This window comes from Carettochelys insculpta, chromosome 3, assembly GCF_033958435.1.
Source record: "Carettochelys insculpta isolate YL-2023 chromosome 3, ASM3395843v1, whole genome shotgun sequence".
Classification (NCBI taxonomy): Eukaryota; Metazoa; Chordata; order Testudines; family Carettochelyidae; genus Carettochelys; species Carettochelys insculpta.
Genome location: NC_134139.1, coordinates 209,782,487 through 209,803,295, shown reverse-complemented (window position 1 = coordinate 209,803,295; position 20,809 = coordinate 209,782,487). Strand labels below are relative to the sequence as shown.

General features: G+C 49.7%; 1 protein-coding gene across 8 annotated transcripts in view; it reads right to left on the bottom strand.

Annotated features, from left to right (window-relative positions):
• Positions 1–91: 91 nt before the first annotated feature.
• DTNB (dystrobrevin beta) overlaps positions 92–20,809 on the bottom strand; it is a 361,871-nt gene continuing 341,153 nt past the window's right edge. For all 8 annotated transcript variants that reach the window (XM_074991528.1, XM_074991530.1, XM_074991531.1 and 5 more), the window contains 2 exons: positions 16,809–16,844; positions 92–8,134 (listed from right to left, as the gene is read on the bottom strand). In XM_074991528.1, coding sequence (XP_074847629.1) covers positions 16,840–16,844 — 5 coding nt within the window. In that variant the 3' untranslated portion in view covers positions 92–8,134; positions 16,809–16,839. The remainder of the gene's footprint in view (positions 8,135–16,808; positions 16,845–20,809) is intronic.

Below are 20,809 nucleotides of genomic sequence, written 5' to 3'. Positions count from 1 at the left end.
CAGTAAGTTCACCTTAAAAACAGCTTTGTTTTTTCCTGTGTATTTCAAATATGTTTTTCTGTGGTCACCACACAGACAAGAGACCTCACAGGGATGGAACTAATTTATTAAATATTTGGCAGGTGACAGAACATGGCTTCCAGTTTACAGATTTACATTACACGTGTTCTCAACATGTACAGAATCTTATTATTAACATTTATTTGTGGAACACACAGACACACACACACAGACACACACTCACACTTGCAGGGACCTAGTACACATGTGCACCCACCCACACAGTTTTAAATTGGAATTAGTACAGTCAGCAGTGGTCTCTAACTCCCAGACAGATCCCTATGCAGTATGTGGAAGAAAAGAGTCTGGACCTAGACAGCTACAAATTGTGGTCACCAAACCTGGTTTGAATCAGCCTGGCTTTGTTCTAGGTTCTGCGGGTCAGCAGGGTCTCCAAGGGGACTGGACGCCCCGCTGAGCGCACACACGCTGAAGTACTGTACAAGTTGCTGAAGCCAATTTTTGCTGCTTTTACACACTGACAGGAATTTTATGTGGGAAAAAGCACAAGGGAGACCCTCGTCTTTTTCTGCTCCCAGTGCTAACTGCCCAGGAGGTTATGTCATGAAACATTAGCTTCTGTTCCCCAGGACCCTGCTGAACCTCCATCAAAGGCGAGGGGCTATTGGCTGACCGACCCACCAGTCCGTCACCGAATGGAAACGGTTAGCTGGACCGAAAGACGGCGAGTTTGGAACAGACGGTGGAATGCTAGGCGAGGGAGCCATGGCGGCTCTGGCTTTCCTCATGGAATCTGTTGCTTTGGTAGGCCCCTCCCAGACAGCAGTTCTATAGACATTGCCATGGTAACTAACATCGCATGTTGCTCCCACATCCCACCGCGGGGCTCCTGCCACAGCAGGCCATGCAGGAGGGGGAAGCAGTAATTCCTTCCCTTGGAGCTGCTGCATTTTGCTGCAGCTGGAGAATGGTTCTCTTTTTAAACCCTGCAGTAAGATGCACTTCATGAAACCAAAGGAATGTGCCTTCTCCAGTGGGGCGCACAACATACATGCCTTCCCCGTGTGCTTGGAACGTTCTGTCGTTCAATCCGACAGACGAGCCGCAGGCTGAGGCAGTGCTCAAAGTGCACCCAAACCTGGGCGTTTGCGTGTCGTCTCCCATCGCCGGGACGGGTCCCTAAAAGGAAGGGCAAAGCCTCCGGGACAGCGGCACCAGGGGACAGTGGAGACCAGCCAGGGAAACACCGGAGGGGGTGATTTAGATTTCTGCTGTGCATTCTGGGAGCCAATCTTCTCCGTAGGCTCATGCACATGGTGGGGGGGGAGGGCAGATGAAGACAAGAGCGGGACCCGGAGGGGCTGGAGCTTCTGCTACACCCCTGGATCAGGCTGGAGAGTAGATAGGAAGTGTGGTGACTGGGCCAGGGCCCAGAGCAGCTATCCCAGTAGCGCTGGCAAGAGACACGAGCCCCTGGGACGTCCTTTCCCAGCCTGCAGCTGGCTGCCCTCCTCTGCTCTCTTGGACCAAGTCTCACCCCCTAGGCAGAGCAACCATCCTGCTCCCCCTATTGCACCCCTGAGACTAAAAATGAGCTTCCGCCACCTGTGGGAGGCATAATCTCCTGGCCACAGCTCAGCCGGTTCCAATCCTTGTACCATGTGACAATTAATTGGGAGGCTTAGTCACAGCTGTTGTCTTTAAGCTACAGCTCTGCATTGTGGACATACCTTCCGGTCACCTTCACGGCACCTGTTTACACATAGCTTAGCCCTCAGCCTGCCCCACGACATACAGTGGCTGAGCCTTCACTGGAGACAGCCTCTTCTTTGATAAGTCACCACGGAATCCATGTAAAACAATAGAATTGGGGGCCTAGCCCCACACCAAACATGACGCCTCAGCCCCCCAGGCTCCTAGCATATTCGCGCATCCCTTACACAGTATGGTTGATCCCTGCTTTGCTGTTCGTGTGCTCGGCCCGTTGGAGGGGCCATATCTAGATAACAGAATCATAGGATCATAGAAGAGTAGGACTGGAAGGGACCTCGAGAGGCCATCGAGTCCAGCCCCCTGCCCTCATGGCAGGACCAAGCACTTTCTAGACCATCCCTGAAAGCCACCTATCTAACCTCTTCTTAAATAGCTCCAGTGATGGAGATTCTACCACCTCCCTTGGCAATTCGTTCCAGTGTTTGATCACCCTGACAGTTAGGAACTTTTTCCTAATGTCCAACCTGAACCTCCCCTGCTGCAATTTAAGTCCATTGCCTCTTGTTCTATCCTCAGAGGCAAGGAAGAACAAGTTCCCTCCCTCTGCCTTATGACACCCTTTTAGATACCTGAAAACTGCTATCATGTCCCCCCTCAATCTTCTCTTTTCCAAACTAAACAAGCCCAATTCTTTCAGCCTTTCTTCATAGGTCATGTTCTCTAGAGCTTTGATCATTCTCGTTGCTCTCCTCTGGACCCTCTCCAATTTCTCCACATCCTTCCTGAACTGCGGTGCCCAGAACTGGACACAATACTGCAGCTGAGGCCTAACCAGCGCAGAGTAGAGCGGGAGAATGACTTCTCGTGTTTAGTTCACAACACACCTGTTAATGCATCCTAGAATCATGTTTGCTTTTTTTGCAACAGCATCACGCTGTTGACTCATATTTAGCTTGTGGTCCACTATAACCCCTAGATCCCTTCCTGCTGTACTTATTTCTAGGCAGTCCTTTCCCATTCTGTATGTGTGACACTGCTTGTTCCTTAAACAAGACTGGGCAAGACTTCCTTAGGCAAGACTGGGAGTGATGTTCACTCATACGGATGGGGAGCCCCACTACACGCCGAGGCAAACTCCATTCCAAAGCGGAGCTGTGTGAAGGTGAGCATGGGTCCATTTGCCTCCCTGCTCCCCCCCCACCCGCCCCCACATAAAGAACCCAACACAGAAAACCCAACCAATCCTTCACTGTTTTGTACACTATTTGCTCAAAAAATGGGCCCATTTACCAGTGAAAACAAGGCTATTTGCAAAGAGATGGCTGCAAAATATGAATTTTTGCCTGTTTCCATTGGGAAAACAGGCTTTTTGGCCAAAGCTCACCAAGACGTGAAATAGCAAGAGGTGCAAAATCACCTGGAAATGAATAGCCAATTTCCAAACAAAACATCACTGAGACATGGTCACCAGTTGTCCAGTGTCACTAGAGATGTACAATTATTTCTGTAAAACTCCTATCTTCTCCTACCCAAAGCCACGGCAATCCTGCACTTTAATGAGCAATGTGGCTTTGCACAGTAGCCCTGATCAAAAGCTACTGAAGGCAATGCAGACTCCCGTTGACTTCAGTGGGCTTTGTATCAGGCCCGGTAATCTTTTGCTGAAGACTCTGATATTATTATATGTCCAGGCAAAAAGGTACAGGAATATGTGCAGAAAAAGCGCCAGACTTGAAGGGAAAAAGGAAACATCTCTTTGGTGCGTCTTCATAATGGCAGCCTTTCGAGGCTGCTCAGGGGCGTGGAGTGTCTGAGGAGTCCCAGCAGAGATGGACTGGAGGGCAGCGCGCGGGTGATACCTGTTTTACAGCAGTTTATGGCGTCGTTACCAACACCACGTCTATATGGCATGCTACAATTCTACAGCTACAGGGAGTCTGTATTACTCACAGGGTCCAGATTGCACTCTGTGACACTGCTACTACTCCCCGACCTGGAGGGAGTTGGTCTGGTGTAGCGGAGCAGAATATCACTTGGTCTCCAAACGTTAAATGCTGAATGTCTGGGGAGGAGTAGCACAGAAGGGTAGGAAATGGCTCTTTTCCCTTACGTGTTGGAAACAGTAAACTGTGTGTGAATGTGTCACTAGAGTGGGTGAAGCAATGCCAGAGGAGACAGCCCAGTAAGTTATATTAAAGCCTGGCGTGGAACGTCGATCCCTGCGGCTTTAAGGCAGTTATTGCAAGGCAAACAATAGTTCATAAGCAGAGTCCCCAACATTAATCGCATGTGCATTATTTTCCTCCACACAATATCATGTTATGTCCCTACAGCAAGTGCTGTCATGGTGGCATGGTGCCTCACACAGGAACTACACTGTGTTCACCAAGGGCTTATCTACACAGCAAGTTACTGCAGGACAAGCCAGTAACAGCACTCCAGCTTGCTGCACAGGGCCGTCTGGTGTGGGCACGGATACTGCACCGGACCATCACTGCACTCAAGCAGTGTTTCAGAGCATGGCTAGCTGAAGATTCATACCCTGGCTTGTCCCTTAGTAACTTGCCATGCACACAGATGCTGATCAGAGTTACCTCAGTGGGACATACTGCAGCAGTTCCCAAAGGCTCTGTGCAATGGTACCAATTCAGTCACATTCAAAGCTCAAGTGTCCCAGGCTTTGCCTTACTCCTCCTACTGAGCTATCAGGAGATGGGAAATGGAGCAGTCTCAGCTCCATGGCAGAGGAGAACATGACTGGAAGAGGGTGAGGAGGGGCTCACCCGAGGTCCAGAGTACTGATGAGCAGGAAGCAGAGCTCCAGTTGCCCCCACGGACATTCCTGAGCAGCAGCCTGCAGTATCCCAAGGTTGCTTTGCAATCCCCTCACCAGGGTCTCTGGGATGGGCTGGCTCGTGCTCCCTAGCAGCACTATGGCAACAAGTTAAGGCTGCACGGGTAACCTGGTAATTTTCTTGATCTCAGGGCAAATGGCAGAGTGAAGCTCTCAGGAGCATACCAGGCTAATGAGGACAAACCTATCTGAAGTCTAGGCCTTAACGATCAAATATGGGGAATGGCCTTGGAGTTTGTAACTGACACATAGACATACTGCCCCATCACTTCACTGCTCACTGCACTATTCCTACCTGCAAGGCGCATGGCAACTCTAAGATGCTTGGGGGAAAAGCAACGTTTTCCAACCTACTCTAGTTTGAGAGACACGCGCATCCCTCCTGTGCAAGCGGTGGTCAGGTAAACCAATGACACCCTCTCAGGAACATGCCACGTGAGACAAGCTTACTGTATAGCCGAAAGTCAGGCCTCTGCATTACAATAACAAGAACCATTTGCTGAACACTTTGTAGGCTGAAATATACAGCACTACGGGTGAGGTAATCCAGAACCATGGCACACAGGGTCACATTTAATATACACTGACTACGCGCTGTGTCTGCCTGGAAAAGCCCATTGAGCCTGACAGGAGTTATATGAACAAAAAGCAGATGCCAGAGCTTTCTGCAGAAATGTTATGTTACACTGAACAGTGGGACTTGCCTCCTCAAGCAACAGAGTTCAGCGTAAAGAGCGGAGGAAAGAAACTCACTCATAGTCTGCTACAGAAAAAGATGTCCTGGGTTCCTTGACTGAGCGTATGCCAGGCTAAGACATGACCAGTGCATTGTAACATCTGTGGGCAAGTGACATTGCTTCCTTGAAATCAGAGAGAGATATTCTTCTTTTTATAGTAGACAAAAAGCAGCAACAGGCATTTGGTGCTGTTCTGTGCTGTGAAATTGCTATGAGACTGCAGTGGTGGTTAGAATGATCTCTCATGGTCTACAATCTGTAACCCAAGCTCCATGGCTGTCCTTTGGCCCGGATGGTGCTATAGAAATGTAGCATTTATGTAGCATCGTATGCTTCTCCCAACCTGCAGGCATTGGGGCCTTATCTGCACTAGGATATTTCTTTGAAATTTCCTACCACAGTTACCACTGGTTCAGCTCCATTGGTGAGAGTCCCACTCTAGATAAAGTGGCAGGTACTGCTGTTTTAACCACTCTCATGTTGATCTGTTGCGAGTGTCAATAGCCTTTGAAGATGGACACTCCCTTTCTCATAGGGAGATGTGTCTCCACCCCCAAGAGCTGTAAAAACTAGTAGATAAAGTGGAAGTTTTAGCCTTTAAATATTGGGCTAATGGTGGCAACAAAAGTGAGGTAGTGGAAAATGAATAAAAAGGAGAAGCATAAAAATAAGAATCAGTGGGCATTTGGCTGGTCCAGGTGGCTTGCTTTCACACTGCAATCGTGTGAGAGACAAGCTGTAATATGCACTGCTGTACCATTTCAGCTCGAGGACTGTAGACAAGGTGGGTGAGGTACTGGCTTTTCTCCCTCACCAGCAGAAGTCAGTCCAATAAAAGATATCCCCTCACCCACCCTGTCTCTCTAAAACAGCTGTAAATCATAGTCACTGGCTGATGTATGGCATCTCCTCTCCCACTGTAACTCTGACACACATTATTGGCAATTAGGAGAGAAAAACATATGCTTTCATTTGAACAGCCAAAGGGCAAAAACTTTCATGTACTTCTCTCCCAGACTTACTGTACCACTTTCTGCCTATTTCCAGCTCATCTTCAGAAGCCAGGCCTACTCTACTCCACAATTCATATTTCCTCCCACAAAGATTTCTGCACCCAGCTTTGGCTGTGATTATAGAAGATTAATGAGGACCTTTGCCTGTCTAAAAGCAGGCTTGGTAGGGGTGGTGGGCAACCCCAGGTACTCGGTGACACACTTGCTGGTTCATTCGCAGCTGGAGCAATAAACACTTTCCAGATGGCAGCATTTTATTAACCTGACCTCAGGCATCAGAGTGGTAAGTAGGGCAGAAGCGCATGTAAACCACGGACAAAACAGTGGGGCCATACTAAAGCTATGGTGAAGCCAGTCACACGATCTCCACACGTCAATAGCCCTCTCTCTATACCAGCAGGCCCTAGAGCCAGCACTAGCAAAGCTTTCATCCTACAACATTTCCGAACACTCACTCCTTTCTTGCATCAATGCAGCCTGGGTAATGATTCAGCTAATTGTACGGAAAAAGCATACAAAGAGACCCACAAACTATTCCAAGTGTAAGGGCTTTGGCAGGCTAATGCTAACACACTGAGCCAGGTTATCCTCACTTTTCTGCCCTTCTTGACAGGTCTCTCAATATTTATATCTGACTAAACCTGTGGCCTCCATGGATGCTTATTTTCTCTTCCCCCGAAGAGTTATAGGTACCTAACAAGCACGTCCCTCCACGACCCAGTGCTGCATATCAGACCAGACAGGAAGAGACATTGAGAGCTGGTTTCAGGGTTTGTCACTCCATTCCATTCGTCGCCCTTGATAAATATTTATAGATGCATTAGGGCACTCAGCTCATCTGCTAAAAATAACATTCCGAAACACCAAGGAAAAACAAAATAAAATCACTAGTGATTGGAACTGATTAGAATGTTTTCTAAGTAGCTACAAAACTAGAGAGTCTAGAGGCGATTTCCAAATGCCAGACTATACAACTTGGTTATTTCTCCTTAATTTTAAATAAAAATATACTTGCTTCTTGCAAATGAATGCGCAGGCACAAATTCGAACCTAGCAGTGGTCATCCCTGACTTCCCCTGCTTGCCAAGAATCATTCAAGTAATTTTTAACAGAGTCTAAAAGAAAAATACACAACGTTTGGAATCCCCGGGAGGCATCTCATCCAAGTTTTATGGTCCTAATTACAGCCATCCCCCTCCTTGCTCTGCATTCCTTGACTCTTGGCATGCCCTGTCATTTACTCGTGGAATGACATGAAATATTAAACACTATGGCAACCAAACATTAATAGACAGAGTGGTATTTTTAGAAAGTGTGTGTTTTAAAGAATCTATACTCAGAGCTCTCGTCGTATTACGCACAAGAAAACTCAGATGTTTAAAAATCCATTTTACGTGCACATCCCAGGTCAAAGGTCATGAGTGAAACCACCAGCGCGTGATGAGATGACACTGCTCAGGTAGGAAATCAGAAGAGATGAGTACACTTTGCAAGAGAATAGTTTTTCTTTTGAAACCTCCCATAAAAATCCTTTGTTGAATGTTTGATGGGGCATTGTCCGATTAGCACTGGCAAACACCTATGAAAGCAGTACATGCAACAGTCTAAGAGGAATATGCCCAGAGGGAAAGCCTGCCAGTCAATTAAAAGATTGCTGCTTTCCCTTCCCTTACAGCAGGTGGTTGGTTGCGATCTTTCACAGTTGCACAATGGTGTATGGATCGGCTGAAACATGCCTCTTCCCAAGGATATGGAGACGTCTTTAGAACGTGAGCACGCTGCATAACCCTCCGTGCCTGTGCCATTGGAAACACACACAACAGTTAGCTAGTGGTGAGACACTTTCCTACGGAGAGCCCAGTTCAAACTTGTGCATATGTTGCAAGGAAGCGACAGTTACTTACCAGTACCTGGAATTTTGTGCGTTCCCACTCACAAGATCAGGGCTTCTGTGCTGTGAGCTTCTAGAATCTCCTAGCAAGCAGTGTCTGTTGGGGCCACTTATGCTCTTTAGCTTCCTCCTCGGACCACAATTCCTACTCTGGGACTTGGATGACTGGAGAAACTGGGGTGGTGAGTGTGAATTCTCCAGTCAACAGTGCCAGGGCCTCAGTCCCACACTAGGTCAGAGTCAATGTGTATTGTATTGTTGGCACTGGACTTGGCTGGTGAGAACAGCTATAGGTTACAGTCGGAAGAGCAGCCTGTCAGTGAGGGGCAGGGCAGCTCTCCTGCCTTTGCAGGCCCTTACAATGCTCCGGTTGCATGGACCTTTCCCCTCGGTTTTGAGCAAAGCTGACTAACTGCCCTTCTAACTGCAGCCGAAAACAAGGAGCAGAAAGAGAAAAAACTGACAAGGGGTCATTGGGGGCATGGGTGGGATTGGTGCTCACTGCAACTTGCGCAGCCACACACAACAGAGCTGGGAATTAAGTTGACAGCCTCGCCAGGCTTGAGGGCGCGGGGCGGGGGTGACAACGATGACGACTGCTCCATGCTTCCTGAAGGAGAGGCGCCTTGTGCAGGAGTGAGGCTGGGGCAGCTGGCCTTCAGCATTGCTCAAATTGGGTGGCCTCCCCTGCTGTCCAGAGTCTGCCACTGGGAGCTCTGCAGTGCAGCATGTGGAGCTCCAGCAGCCGTTTAAAGGGGCTGGGGCTCTGCCCACCATCGCCAGAATCACTCTGAAGCAGTGGGCCTTGGAGCAGTTGCTCCCTTTGTCTGCTGGCCAGTCCCCCTCCCCCAGACAGCTGTCCTGAGAACTGGACTTACACCCACAGGAGCCTTTGTGAGGAGCGGGGAATGCAGACACCATCACTCCCCAGGAGAGTCCAGAAGCTCATAGCACAGGCACTTTGATTGCACACGTGGGAAGGTGCAGAGGCCAGCTGAAGGAGACCAACTGAATTTTAAAGGTACCTTATAAGTTATTCTTTTTCATATAGAACCTGGGTCCTTTTTACTGTTACCTTGAAGGGCACAGAAAACCTGGAAGGGGATGGCTGATGTTTCCCATTTGTTTTTTAATTTAGCAATGCCAGAAATGTCAGCTTCGATCTTTCCCGGGTTTGCTGCTGGACCTGCTGGGGGCGCCCAGGATTGCCAGCACTCAGCCTTAGATGAACGGCTGAAGGTGCTGAATCTTTAACAGGGATGCCCTTTTGTCCAAAATGGCAGCCAGTCATTGTAAGGAGATAGGCATTAACAAAAACAAAAAGTGTTTTTAAGCAGTCTGGTTAACTATCCCCTCTTCTCCCCTCCATTCCTCAGGCTTGTGATAGCGTAGCACTAACTCTCCGGTTACTGGATACTTTCCAGGGCAGAAGAGGAGCTGGATTTTCAATGTGAAAACAACCCTTTCCCCCTCCAGAACCTTCTGCCTCTTTCAGGCTGCCTTTACCCATACCACCCCTCCTTCCCCCAACTCTCCTCACCCAAAATGCACAAGCCCCATTTTCCCCCCTTTGCAAGTCACCTTCAGTGGCAATTTTGGTTTTGCCGTGTGGACTGAGACACTAGTTTCACACAGCCCACTGAACAGAGGTCAGTGACTTGGGCTCCTCCGGACACGGGTTCAAGGTAAACTGCTAATTTAGAAGAAAAGTCTGTGGATCTCCTGCTCGTTTGCCAGAGCTACTGGCCCCTGAGCTGGTGTGGCTTGGAAACAGAGACTGGAAATGAAAGACTTCAAGTCCGAGTCCCCTGAGCTAACCACTTCTGGATTATGAGTTTTGTTCCCATACAATGTGTCTCTGTCCCAGAAGCTCCTCTCTGTCCTCAGTGAAAATGGTGAAAGATCACCTTTTGTGGGAATGCCAAATGCCACGTGACTGGACCAGCATTGAAACCTGATTCAAAGCCTCCCACAGGCTTCTCACATGGGGGAAGATAGAAATCTCATTCATGTTTTTCAGAGGCATTATCCACACAGGATCCAATCATTTACTCTTTCTGTTATCTCATTATCCTTTACACCTGTCATGTCCAAATAAGATGGATTAATGTGAGCACTCCGAGTTAGGAACTGTGTATTTACTGCATGTCTGCACAGGTCCTAACACAACGAGTCCCGTCACCCAACCAAGGCAACTCTGTGCTATCGCTGCACGCACAAACAACGAGATCATAGTGTCATGTTACTAAACCTGCTTTCACAGAAGGTAAAGAGAAGTTATTCACCGTAGTAACGATGGTTCTTCAAGATGTGTCCCCGTGGGTGCTCCACAATAGGTGTCGGGCTCGCCCGGCACCGCAGATCAGAAATCTTCCAGCAGTTTCTCCTGGATCGCGCATGCACCGGCGCACGCCACTCCCTTGCGCGTCCCCGGCCGCGTGCGCGATCCGGTCCCCGCCAGTTCCTTGACCAACCGCCTCGGATGCTCCTGAAAAACACTAGACAGAGATCCGAAGCGGGGAGGATGGGCAGGTGGTGGAGCACCCACGGGGACACATCTCGATGGTTCTCTTTCTTCATTGAGTGTCCCCATGGGTGCTCCACAATAGGTGACTACCCAGCAGTAACCCAAGAAAGGAGGTGGGTAATCGGTTTATGTGCAGCTTGCCCCCAAAAGGACTGCTGTCGAGAGGCGGGTATCCTCTTGGAATACCCGATGTAGGGCATAATGTTTGGCGAAGGTGTCATAGGATGACCAGGTCGCCGCTCTACAGATGTCCTTCAACGTAATGCCCTTAAAGAAGGCTGTTGACGCCGCCACCGCCCTGGTGAAGTGAGCCCTGGGAGGGGCCAGCAAATGAGTCTTTCAAAGTTCGTAGCACGTTTTTATACAGGATACAATGTGCTTTGAGATTCTCTGTGAAGAGAGACCTTCTCCTTTTGACCTGGGAGCGAGAGAGACTAGAAGCCTGTCCGTTTTCCGGAAGGACTTAGTTCTGTCTATGTAGAAGGCCAACGCCCTTCTCACATCCGGGAGATGCAGGCATGCCTCCTTGCTGGAGCTGTGAGGCTTTGGGTAAAACGAGGGTAAAACTATTGGCTCGTTAAGGTGGAATTCTGATTAAACTTTTGGAACAAAGGCTGGGTGCAGCCGTAAGGTTACCGCCTCCTTTGAGAATACTGTGCAGGGCGGCGGCACCATAACTGCTGCAAGCTCACTGACCCTGCGAGCTGACGTAATTTCAAGGAGGAAGGTTGTTTTTATTGTAAGATGACGTAGGGGAACCGTGGCTAATGGTTCAAAAGGTGGACCCGTGAGCGTGCTGAGCACCAGGTCCAGGTTCCACGATGGCGGAAGCAGTTTCTGAGGGGGGGTACAGGTTTACCAACCCCTTCAAGAACCTGGTAACGATAGGATGGGCAAATACCATGAGCCCCTCCTCTGTATGCCCAAAGGCTGACACAGCGGCAAGGTGGACTTTTAGCAAGGATAATGAAAGTCCGTCCCTCTTGAGGTCCAATAAGTATTCAAGTATTACTGGCATAGGAATGGCAAGGGGAGCTAACTGTTTGGCGGAACACCAGGATGTGAATCTAGTCCATTTCTGCTTATAAGTCTTCCTGGTGGAAGTCCTTCGGCTACTTTCCAGAACTTGTTGTACTCCCTCCGTGCATGTACTTTCAAAGGAGCTGAGCCATGGATTAGCCATGCTTGTAGGTGCAGGCTCTGAGGGCTCGGGTGCACTATGGACCCCTGGGACTGCGTGAGTAGGTCCCGCGCCACCGGTAGGGGGAGTGGTGGGCGGTCCGACATGCGCAGAAGCAAGGGAAACCATTGCTGCCGATCCCACGTTGAGACTACTAGTATCATGCGAGCTCTCTCCCTTCTGGCTTTCTGCAAGACCTTGTAGATAAGCGCTGTGGGGGGGGGAACGCGTAAAGTAGGGGGCCCTTCCATGGAATCATGAATGCGTCCCCCAGGGACCCCCTCCCCACTCCTGCCCTGGAGCAGTACTGGGGACACTTCTTGTTGTGCTGGGTGGCAAACAGATCGATCTGGGGAAACCCCCATGTATGAAAGATCGGTTGTAGCAGATCAGCACGGATCTGCCATTCGTGCGTGAGTGCGAAGCGCTTGCTCAGCCGATCTGCTTTCACGTTGTGAGCACCCGGCAAGTACGAGGCTTTCAACGTAACGTTGTTGGCGATGCACCAGTTCCACAGTCGGACTGCTTCCGCACATAGGGCATGGGATCGGGCTCCTCCTTGTCGATTGATGTAAAACATAGCGGAAGTATTGTCTGTATTGATCCCAACTACTTTGCCACATATGTGGTCTCGGAAATGCTTGCAGGCGTTGAACACTGCTCTGAGCTCTAGTATGTTTATTTGCAGTGACTGTTTCACAGGGGACCATAGCCCTTGTGTCACCTTGTCGCCGATGTGCGCTCTCCATCCTATGTGGGAGGCGTTGGTAGTAAGAAAAATAGAAATTTGTGGTTGGTGAAAGAGCACCCCTGCTAGCAAGTTCTTGGGGTTTACCCACCGCGCCAGGGATCTGCGCACCTCTGTCGTGGGCGACACCACCCTGTGAACGGTGTGGGATGCTGGTTTGTAGACGCTCGCCAGCCAATGCTGCAGGCTTCGCATGTGCAATCTGGCATTCTGTACCACAAATGTTGCTGCCGCCATATGGCCCAGCAGCTGTAAGCACGTTAAGACCGGCACCGTGGGGCTGTATGTAATGACTTGCACCAGCGTACTGATGGCACGAAAGCGGGCGTCGGGCAGATACACCCTTGCCGTGATAGAGTTTATGTGTGCCCCTATGAACTCTATGTCTTGTGTGGGGTCAGTCTTTGACTTCGCGACGTTGATGACTAGGCTCAGCGAAGAAAACGTATCTGCTGTGACGTGTATCATGTGTAGGACCTCTGCCTTCAAGGCTCCTTTCAGTAGGCAGTCATCCAGGTATGGAAATATGAATACCCCCTGTCTGTGCAGGTAGGCTGACACCACTGCCAAGGTTTTGGTAAAGACTCTGGGGGCCGAGGAGAGGCCGAACGGAAGAACCCTGTACTGGAAGTGTTCCTTGCCGACCATGAAGCGGAGGAAGCGCCTGTGTGCCGGGTGGATCGTTATATGAAAGTAAGCATCTTGGAAGTCGAGGGCTGCAAACCAATCTCCGTCGTCCAGTGCCGTGAGTATGGAGGTGACTGTAATCATCCGAAACCGTTTGAGCAAGTAGTGGTAGAGGCCCCGAAGATCTAAGATGGGCCTCCAGCCTCCTGTTTTCTTCTCTGTGAGGAAGTAGTGTGAATAAAACCCTTTCCCCTGGAATTGTTCCGGCACTCTTTCCACCGCCCCTATGAACATAAGGTGGTCCACCTCCTGTTTGAGCCTTGCCTCGTGGGCAGTGTCCCGGAGGTGGGGCCTGGAGGGAGGCTTCGTCGGTGGGAACGACTGGAAGGGGATCGCGTAACCCGTGGCTATGATCTCCAGCACCCATTTGTCTGCAGTGATCTTTTGCCATTGGGAGTGAAACGGTATGAGGCGATGATGGAACATGAGATGAGAGTGGCATTGCGCGATGGTAGTGATAGTGCAGCCCTCGACATGCCCGTCAAACTTGTTGCCTTTGGGCCTGTCCTGAGGGTGTACGACTTTGTTGGGAACGTCGCCTGGGAGTTCTGTACCGTTGCTGCTGTTGATAGAGCCCTTGGTCGTAGCCCCGCTGATACTGCGCACGCTGTGGTTGGTACGGGTAGCGTCTTTGCCGAGGGTAATATTTTTTCTTCCTATATGGAGGGGTATAAATACCCAGGGTTCTAAGTGTAGCTCTCGAGTCCTTACTGGAGTGGAGGACCGAGTTGGTTGAGTCTGCAAACAACTTTTGCGTGTCAAAGGGAAGATCCACGATCTTCGCCTGTAGATCCCTCGGGATGCCCCATGTCTGGAGCCAGGATTCTCTACGCATGACCACTGCTGTAGCTGTTGAGCGTGCCGCCGTATCTGCCACATCCAGGGCAATCTGGACTCCCATCCTCGAAGCGGCGTAGCCCTCTTGCACAATTGCCTTTAACACCGGCTTCTTATCTTCCGGAAGTGAATCCATGAGAGAAGTAAGCCTGGAGTAATTATCGAAGTTATGGTTTGCTAGGTGTACCGCATAATTTGCCATTCTCAATAGCAGGGTGGAAGAGGAATATACCTTCCTGGCAAACAGCTCTAGCTTCTTGGCATCTTTGTCCGATCCCCCCGATTTGTACTGAGAAGTCTTTGACCTCTGCTGGGATGATTCGACCACCAGTGAGTTTGGTTGTGGGTGACTGAAGAGGAACTCCATGCCCTTTGCTGGGACGAAGTACTTCTTGTCCGCTCTTTTATTCATAGGCGGAACAGAGGCCAGAGTCTGCCATATGGTAATGGCTGACTCCAGAATAGCTTCGTCCAGCGGAATAACAATTTTGGATGAAGCCGGGGGGTCTCAAATTTTTCAGGAGTTTGTGATGTTTCTCCTGCACTTCTGCCGTTTGAATGCCTTGCGTGAAAGCCACCCTTTTAAACAGCTCCTGAAACTGTTTAAGGTCATCCGGGGGAGCGACATCCCCGGGGGCCATGGCCTCATCTGGGGAGTATGAGGAGGAACCACTAGGGTAAACCTCCCTTGAACTCTCAGGTTCCTGCGGTCGATGGTGTAGCTGCTCGCTGGAGGATTGTGAAGGAAAGTCTCGGGGTTCTAAAATTAACTCCCCTTGAGATAACTGAGTTTCCATCCCCGCCCGGGAGCATCCATGGGCGTATTGGCTGGCCGGAGGGGACCTGCCCCTGGGCGTAGGCCTGGGGTGTCTGTGTCCAGCATGATAGGAACGACCATGGCAGCACGGGCACGGGTCCGGGGACGGAGACCTGGACCACTCTCGGGGTGTGTACCCCTGATGTCTGGGAGAGCAAGACCTCCGCGATGACACAGATAGCGGTGACACTGGTTTGTGATAGTACTCCAGCGGATCCAGTCCCAGAAAGGGCGAAGGTGGCCCCAGCCATGGTGACATTGGTTGGAGGAACGGAGGAGGTGGTTCTGGATAGGCCGGTGGAGACCCAGGCCTTCTGGGCAGTGTGTGTAGCACAGGGGAAGAGTTGTTTGTTCGCAGCAGCGCAGCCCTGTCCAGAGAAGGGCTGCGGTGCCGGGTTTTTCCTCTTGCTTTTCCCCTCCCCTGCGGGGCTGGCACCGCCCCCTGCCGCACCGGGGATCTCGGCCCCGCTGTCGGCACCGCGCTCTGCCCGCTCAGCTGCGGTGCCACACGGATAACGTCCTCCGGTGCCTGCGGGCTCCGTGCCTGCTGGCCCTGCACCATTGGTGCGGCTGGGGTCAGTGCCGCCTGTGGCAGTGGCCCCGGTTCCTGCGCTGGCCTGGCCTCCGCTCTAGGCGCTGCGCGTGCTGGCTGGTTTGTAATCAGAGGCTCAGCCTCTGCCACGTGCGCTGCCGCGGTGCCGCTTGCCTGAATATGCGGCTGGGGGCTGTGTGCTCCGCCCGTCCCGCTCGCTGAGACCGCCGGCAGGGATCGAGCTGGGGAGAGCTTCCTCTGTTTTTGCACCGAGGGGGTCAGAGAAGCTGCCTTCCTTTTGTGGAACCCAGAGGGCCCTTCTGATTGCCTCTCCAGCACGTCTGGCTGGAGGGCCTTATCAAACAAGAGAATTTTAGGACGCATTTCTCTGTCTTTTCTTGCCCTGGCTGTGAGCTTAGCACAGTGGGAACACTTCTGGGTAACGTGTGATTCCCCCAGGCATTGGATGCATTCACTATGCCCATCGGAGGCCGGCATAGCTTCACGGCAGGACTCACACTTTTTAAAGCCTGAAGAAGCCATCTCAGTGAGTCTTCTACTGTTAATAGGGTACTTAGCACCTTATCCGTGCCTGTTTACCCGAATCGCGGACCCCGGCCTGCAGGGCAGCGGGCGGCCTACTGGCCTTCACGTCCACTCTTCTTCTCCGCTCCTCTCTCTCCTTTTTTTTTTTTTTTTTTTTTAATATGCTCTTTGTCCTCTCTCTCTCTTTTTTTTTTTTTTTTTTGGAAAAAAAGAAACAACAATTTACACGTAGAAACACTGTCTAGTCTGACTCTGGCCGTAGCCTGAGCAGATTCCATCTGCAGCCGATGGCGGTTGAGAAGGAACTGGCAGGGACCGTATCGCGCACGTGGCCAGGGACGCGCAAGGGAGCGGCGCGTGCCGGTGCATGCGCGATCCAGGAGAAAGTGCTGGAAGAATTCCGATCTGCGGCGCCGGGCGAGCCCGACACCTATTGTGGAGCACCCATGGGGACACTCGATGAAGAATGGAGGTTTTCCCACTAATTTAAGTGGAATCATGATTGGGTCTTTAGATAAAAAACCTGACACTTTGAAGCAGACGTGCAGTAATGGACCTCTGGGGAATATTCTCCATCTTGTACAATATTCATGAATATAAATAACAAAAAGAACAATGATGTCAGATTAGAGTGAGTCATCATATCTCTTACAACGGCATGAATGGAGCAGGGACTCTGGCAAGAAGAAAGACCCCTGTACTTACTTGAATTACTGTACAGTCTGAACTCTTCCATCTAACCTGCAACACACAGAGGAACAATTATAAGGCAGGTAACTGACGCCAACAAAATGAAAAAAGCCCAACAAATGTTGCTCTGACAGGGCACCTCTCATCCCAGGATACAATGAGTTAAGCCTCACAAACTCCTGTGGCATATGGAAGCTAAAGCTTTATAGCAACTATCTTTCTTCATGATGTGTTGTTCAAGAGGATTCCAGTAACTGTCAGGACTACAGGGACCCAACTGGAAACTGAAGGGACCTACTGGTGGGAAATAGCCCAGGGAAGCAGACTTAGGGTGACCACATTGCCTTATGACAAATACGGGATGCTGACCTCTGGGTATGGGGGCTGCTATTCCATGTCAGGGCTCCTCAGTGATGGGGGCAGCTGCCCCACAGTGAAGCACCAGGGATGGGCGTCCTGCAGCCTCCTGACGAGGGGGAGTGGAGGATGAGAGCTCCACAACCTCCCAGCAAGGGGGCTCCAGGGAATAAAGAGGCGATCCCATAGCAGAGCCTCTGTGGGGTGCCAGGGAATGGGACAGCAGCCCAGCAGAGGAGGTCCCTGGGGGCTGCCGCCTTGAGACACCGGGTGCCAGGGAAGAGGATCCTCACAAAACACAGGATAATCAGCCCATCTTCTTAAAAGAGTCAGGACACCTGCAAGGCACCTTAAATAAGGGACTGTCCTGGGAGAAATGGGACAGAGGGTCACCTTAAGCAGATGTGAACTCACTGGAGGGAGACGGTGTTGCTTGCCACAGGCAAGAACTGTTTCGAGTGGTGTGGGGCCTGTTACAGTCTGACGCTTATGATGAAATGGAGGCACATTCGGCTTCCCGCTGTGATCAGTTCGCAAAGCACTTTGAAGCGAAGATCACTCGCATTCGATCTGACTTGGACTCAGGTTGCCATGCAAGTGGGGTACAAAATGTGTTGAGTGCACCATCCAGTCATTTCTCTTTGGAACAGTTTCAGTTACTGCAGACTGAGGATGTGCACAAGGTGCTTGGAGGAGTGTGTCTGACCACGTGCTCGCTTGACCCCTGCCCTTCCTCGCTTATTAAATCTAGCTGGGAAAGGATCACTGGTTGGGTCCAGAAGATTATTAATGCTTCTTTTAGATTTGGTATAGTTCCAGCTGCCTTGAAAGAGGCAGTGATAAAACTGCTACTCACAAAGCCTGCTCTGGACACACCTGACTTGACTGACTATTGCCCAGTTGCTAATATTCTATTCTTCAGCAAAGTGCTGGAGAGAGCGGTGGCACTGCAACTTCAGGCATTCGTGGAAGAAACAGACTATTTAGATCCATTTCAGTCTGGTTTTAGGCTGAGTTTTGGAACTGAAGTCGCCTTGGTCGCCCTGGTGGATGACCTACGCTGGGAAGCGGACATGGGGAGTGCATCCCTGTTAATTCTCTTGAACTTCTCAGCGGCTTTTGATACCATTGACCATGGTATCCTTCTGGAATGCCTGGGGGAGTTGGATGTCAGAGGCACTGTGTTGCAGTGGTTCTGGTACTACTTTTTGGGATATTTTCAGAAGCTTGAACTAGGGGGCTGTTATTTGACCCCATGGCTATTGTGCTATGGGATCCTGCAAGGTTCCATATTGTCCCTTATGCTCTTATAACATATACATGAAGCTGTTGGGAGAAGTTGTAAAGAGTTTTGGAGGATGGTGCCACCAATATGCAGATGATACCAACATTTATCTCCCTAGTAACAGAGTGAGAGCCCTGCTAGTCTATATACTATCAAAACAAAAAAGCAGTAAAGTAGCACTTTAAAGACTAACAAAACAATTTATTCGGTCTGTCCCACGAAAGCTCACCTAATAAATTATTTTGTTAGTCTTTAAACTGCTACTTTACTGCTTTTTTGTTTTGATTTATTTCCCTGTGGCACTAGAAACAGGTATGGCAGTAACAATCTAAACCTGTGTCTGGAAGCAGGGATGGACTGGATGAAGGCTAATAAGCTGAAGTTGAATCCAGATAAGACTGAGGTCAAGTGGATCAGGAGACCACGTGTTTGGGAATGTATCAGGGGTTACTCTTCCTCTGAAAGAACAGGTATGCAGCTTGGGAGTCCTCCTGGACCCTTTTTAACATTTGAAAATCAAATTTCTCCGGTGGCTAGGAGTGCTTTCGGGCAACTCCGTTTGATCTGCCAGCTGCGACCCTTCCTGAACAATCAGGACTTGGCCATGTTGATCCATGTTCTTGTCACATCTGAACTGGATTATTGTAATGCACTCTATAACGGATTGCCTTTAAAGAGTCTTCAGAAACTTCAGATGGTCCAGAATGCGGCTGCCTGAGTTTTAACTAACACTCGTTATGCAGAGTGCATTATGCCGGTGCTCCGGCAGTGGCACTGGTTTCCAGGATGTTTCCAGGCACAACGTAAGGTATTGGTCATGACTTATAAAGCCCTAAATGGGTTGGGTCTACCCATATTTAAAAGACTGTCTTTTCCTAGATGAACCTGCCTGGGGACTGAGGTCAGCTAGGGAGGCTCTGCTCACAGTTTCCCCACTTAGGGAGATAAGATTAGCGTCAACACAGAGCAGGGCCTTCTCAGCCTTTGTTCCCAGGCTGTGGAATTTTCTTCCCTGAGATATTCACATGGTGCCAACATTAACATTGTTTTGGCACCATGTTACAGCCACCCTTTTTACCTGGGCTTTTATTGGTGTTTGTGTGTGTGTGAGCCTTCTTTTGAGATGTCTTAGTAGGTTTTATGTCCTTTTGGAGTTTTGTATTTTTAAAAATGTGTATATATGTTTGTATCTTTAAAAAATTTTGGAAGCCACCTCATATATTTGATACAGAGAGGCAGGGTAAAAATATTTCAAATAAAATAAATAAATAAAGTGCTTAGTCTGTAGTATTACACTATTGTTGTATTTGTAATCATTTCTGTTTCCATTATTTTTAGACAATGCTAACTTGGATCTGTGAATCTCTCTCCCTTTTAACAAATATAGTTGTTTTTACTATACATACATTGCAGTGCTGCGTTGACAAAGTGTGAAGCCTGAATCGTAACCTTTCAGCTGTCTGTCTGTCTCTCTCTCTCTCTCTCTTTGGCCGGCAGCTTACCTAGTAATTTTGTGAGTGTCCAGTGACAGGGACTAGAGGTACAGGGGAATGCTCTTCAATAAAGGTGTGGGGATTTGGATGCACCTGCAAAGCAAAAAAGGCCTGACCGAGTCTTGAGGCGAGTGTTTGAAAGGCTGGTGCTGTACAAGAGCTGACACCCCGCTATGAGAAGACACTCCTTCACACTGGAGCAGGGGGGTAACAAGGTAACCCCCAATCCTAGGTTCCCTGAGAAAGGGTAATACATTTTCAGAACCTATTTGGGCTGGAGATCCTGTGAGAACAATCTCTTGTATGAAGTTTCATCCCAGTCAGAAGAAAGAATGAAAAGGCACATGGAATGATAAATAAAAGTCCAGCTTTCATTTCTCTCAGATGAGCCTCACGCGTTTCGACGTATTCTCGTCTGATCCAAATCTTGTGGTCCTTCCTTAATTTAAAATGTGGGCAAACAGCTCCCCAAGAAAATCAGTGTCACACTGAGGGCCACAGCCTGAACTAAAGCACCTCAGTGCCATCAAGACCTAGCTTCTATACTTTCCTTTCCTGACAAAGAGGGAAGAAGAGGCGGTGGCAAATACCTTCACTTCAGGCCACAACAGGAGGAGTTTTTCTTTCAGTCATTTGAGGAAGGGACAGCTGAATCCCCCAAACCCAGTGTCCAGGGACTGGTATTCCACTCCCCACACTGCTCACTTGGGCTTTCTTTTTGCTGAGCCCTGTTGGATACGGGATCATTAGCCCCATTGCACAACAGTGCTAAGATGACCCATGTTACTTCCACATCTGTATGAGCCAGAAGAAGAGCTGCATGGGGAGGGTTGGTTTTATTACCTACACTTCAAATCACAGTATTCGAGATGGGAAGAGAT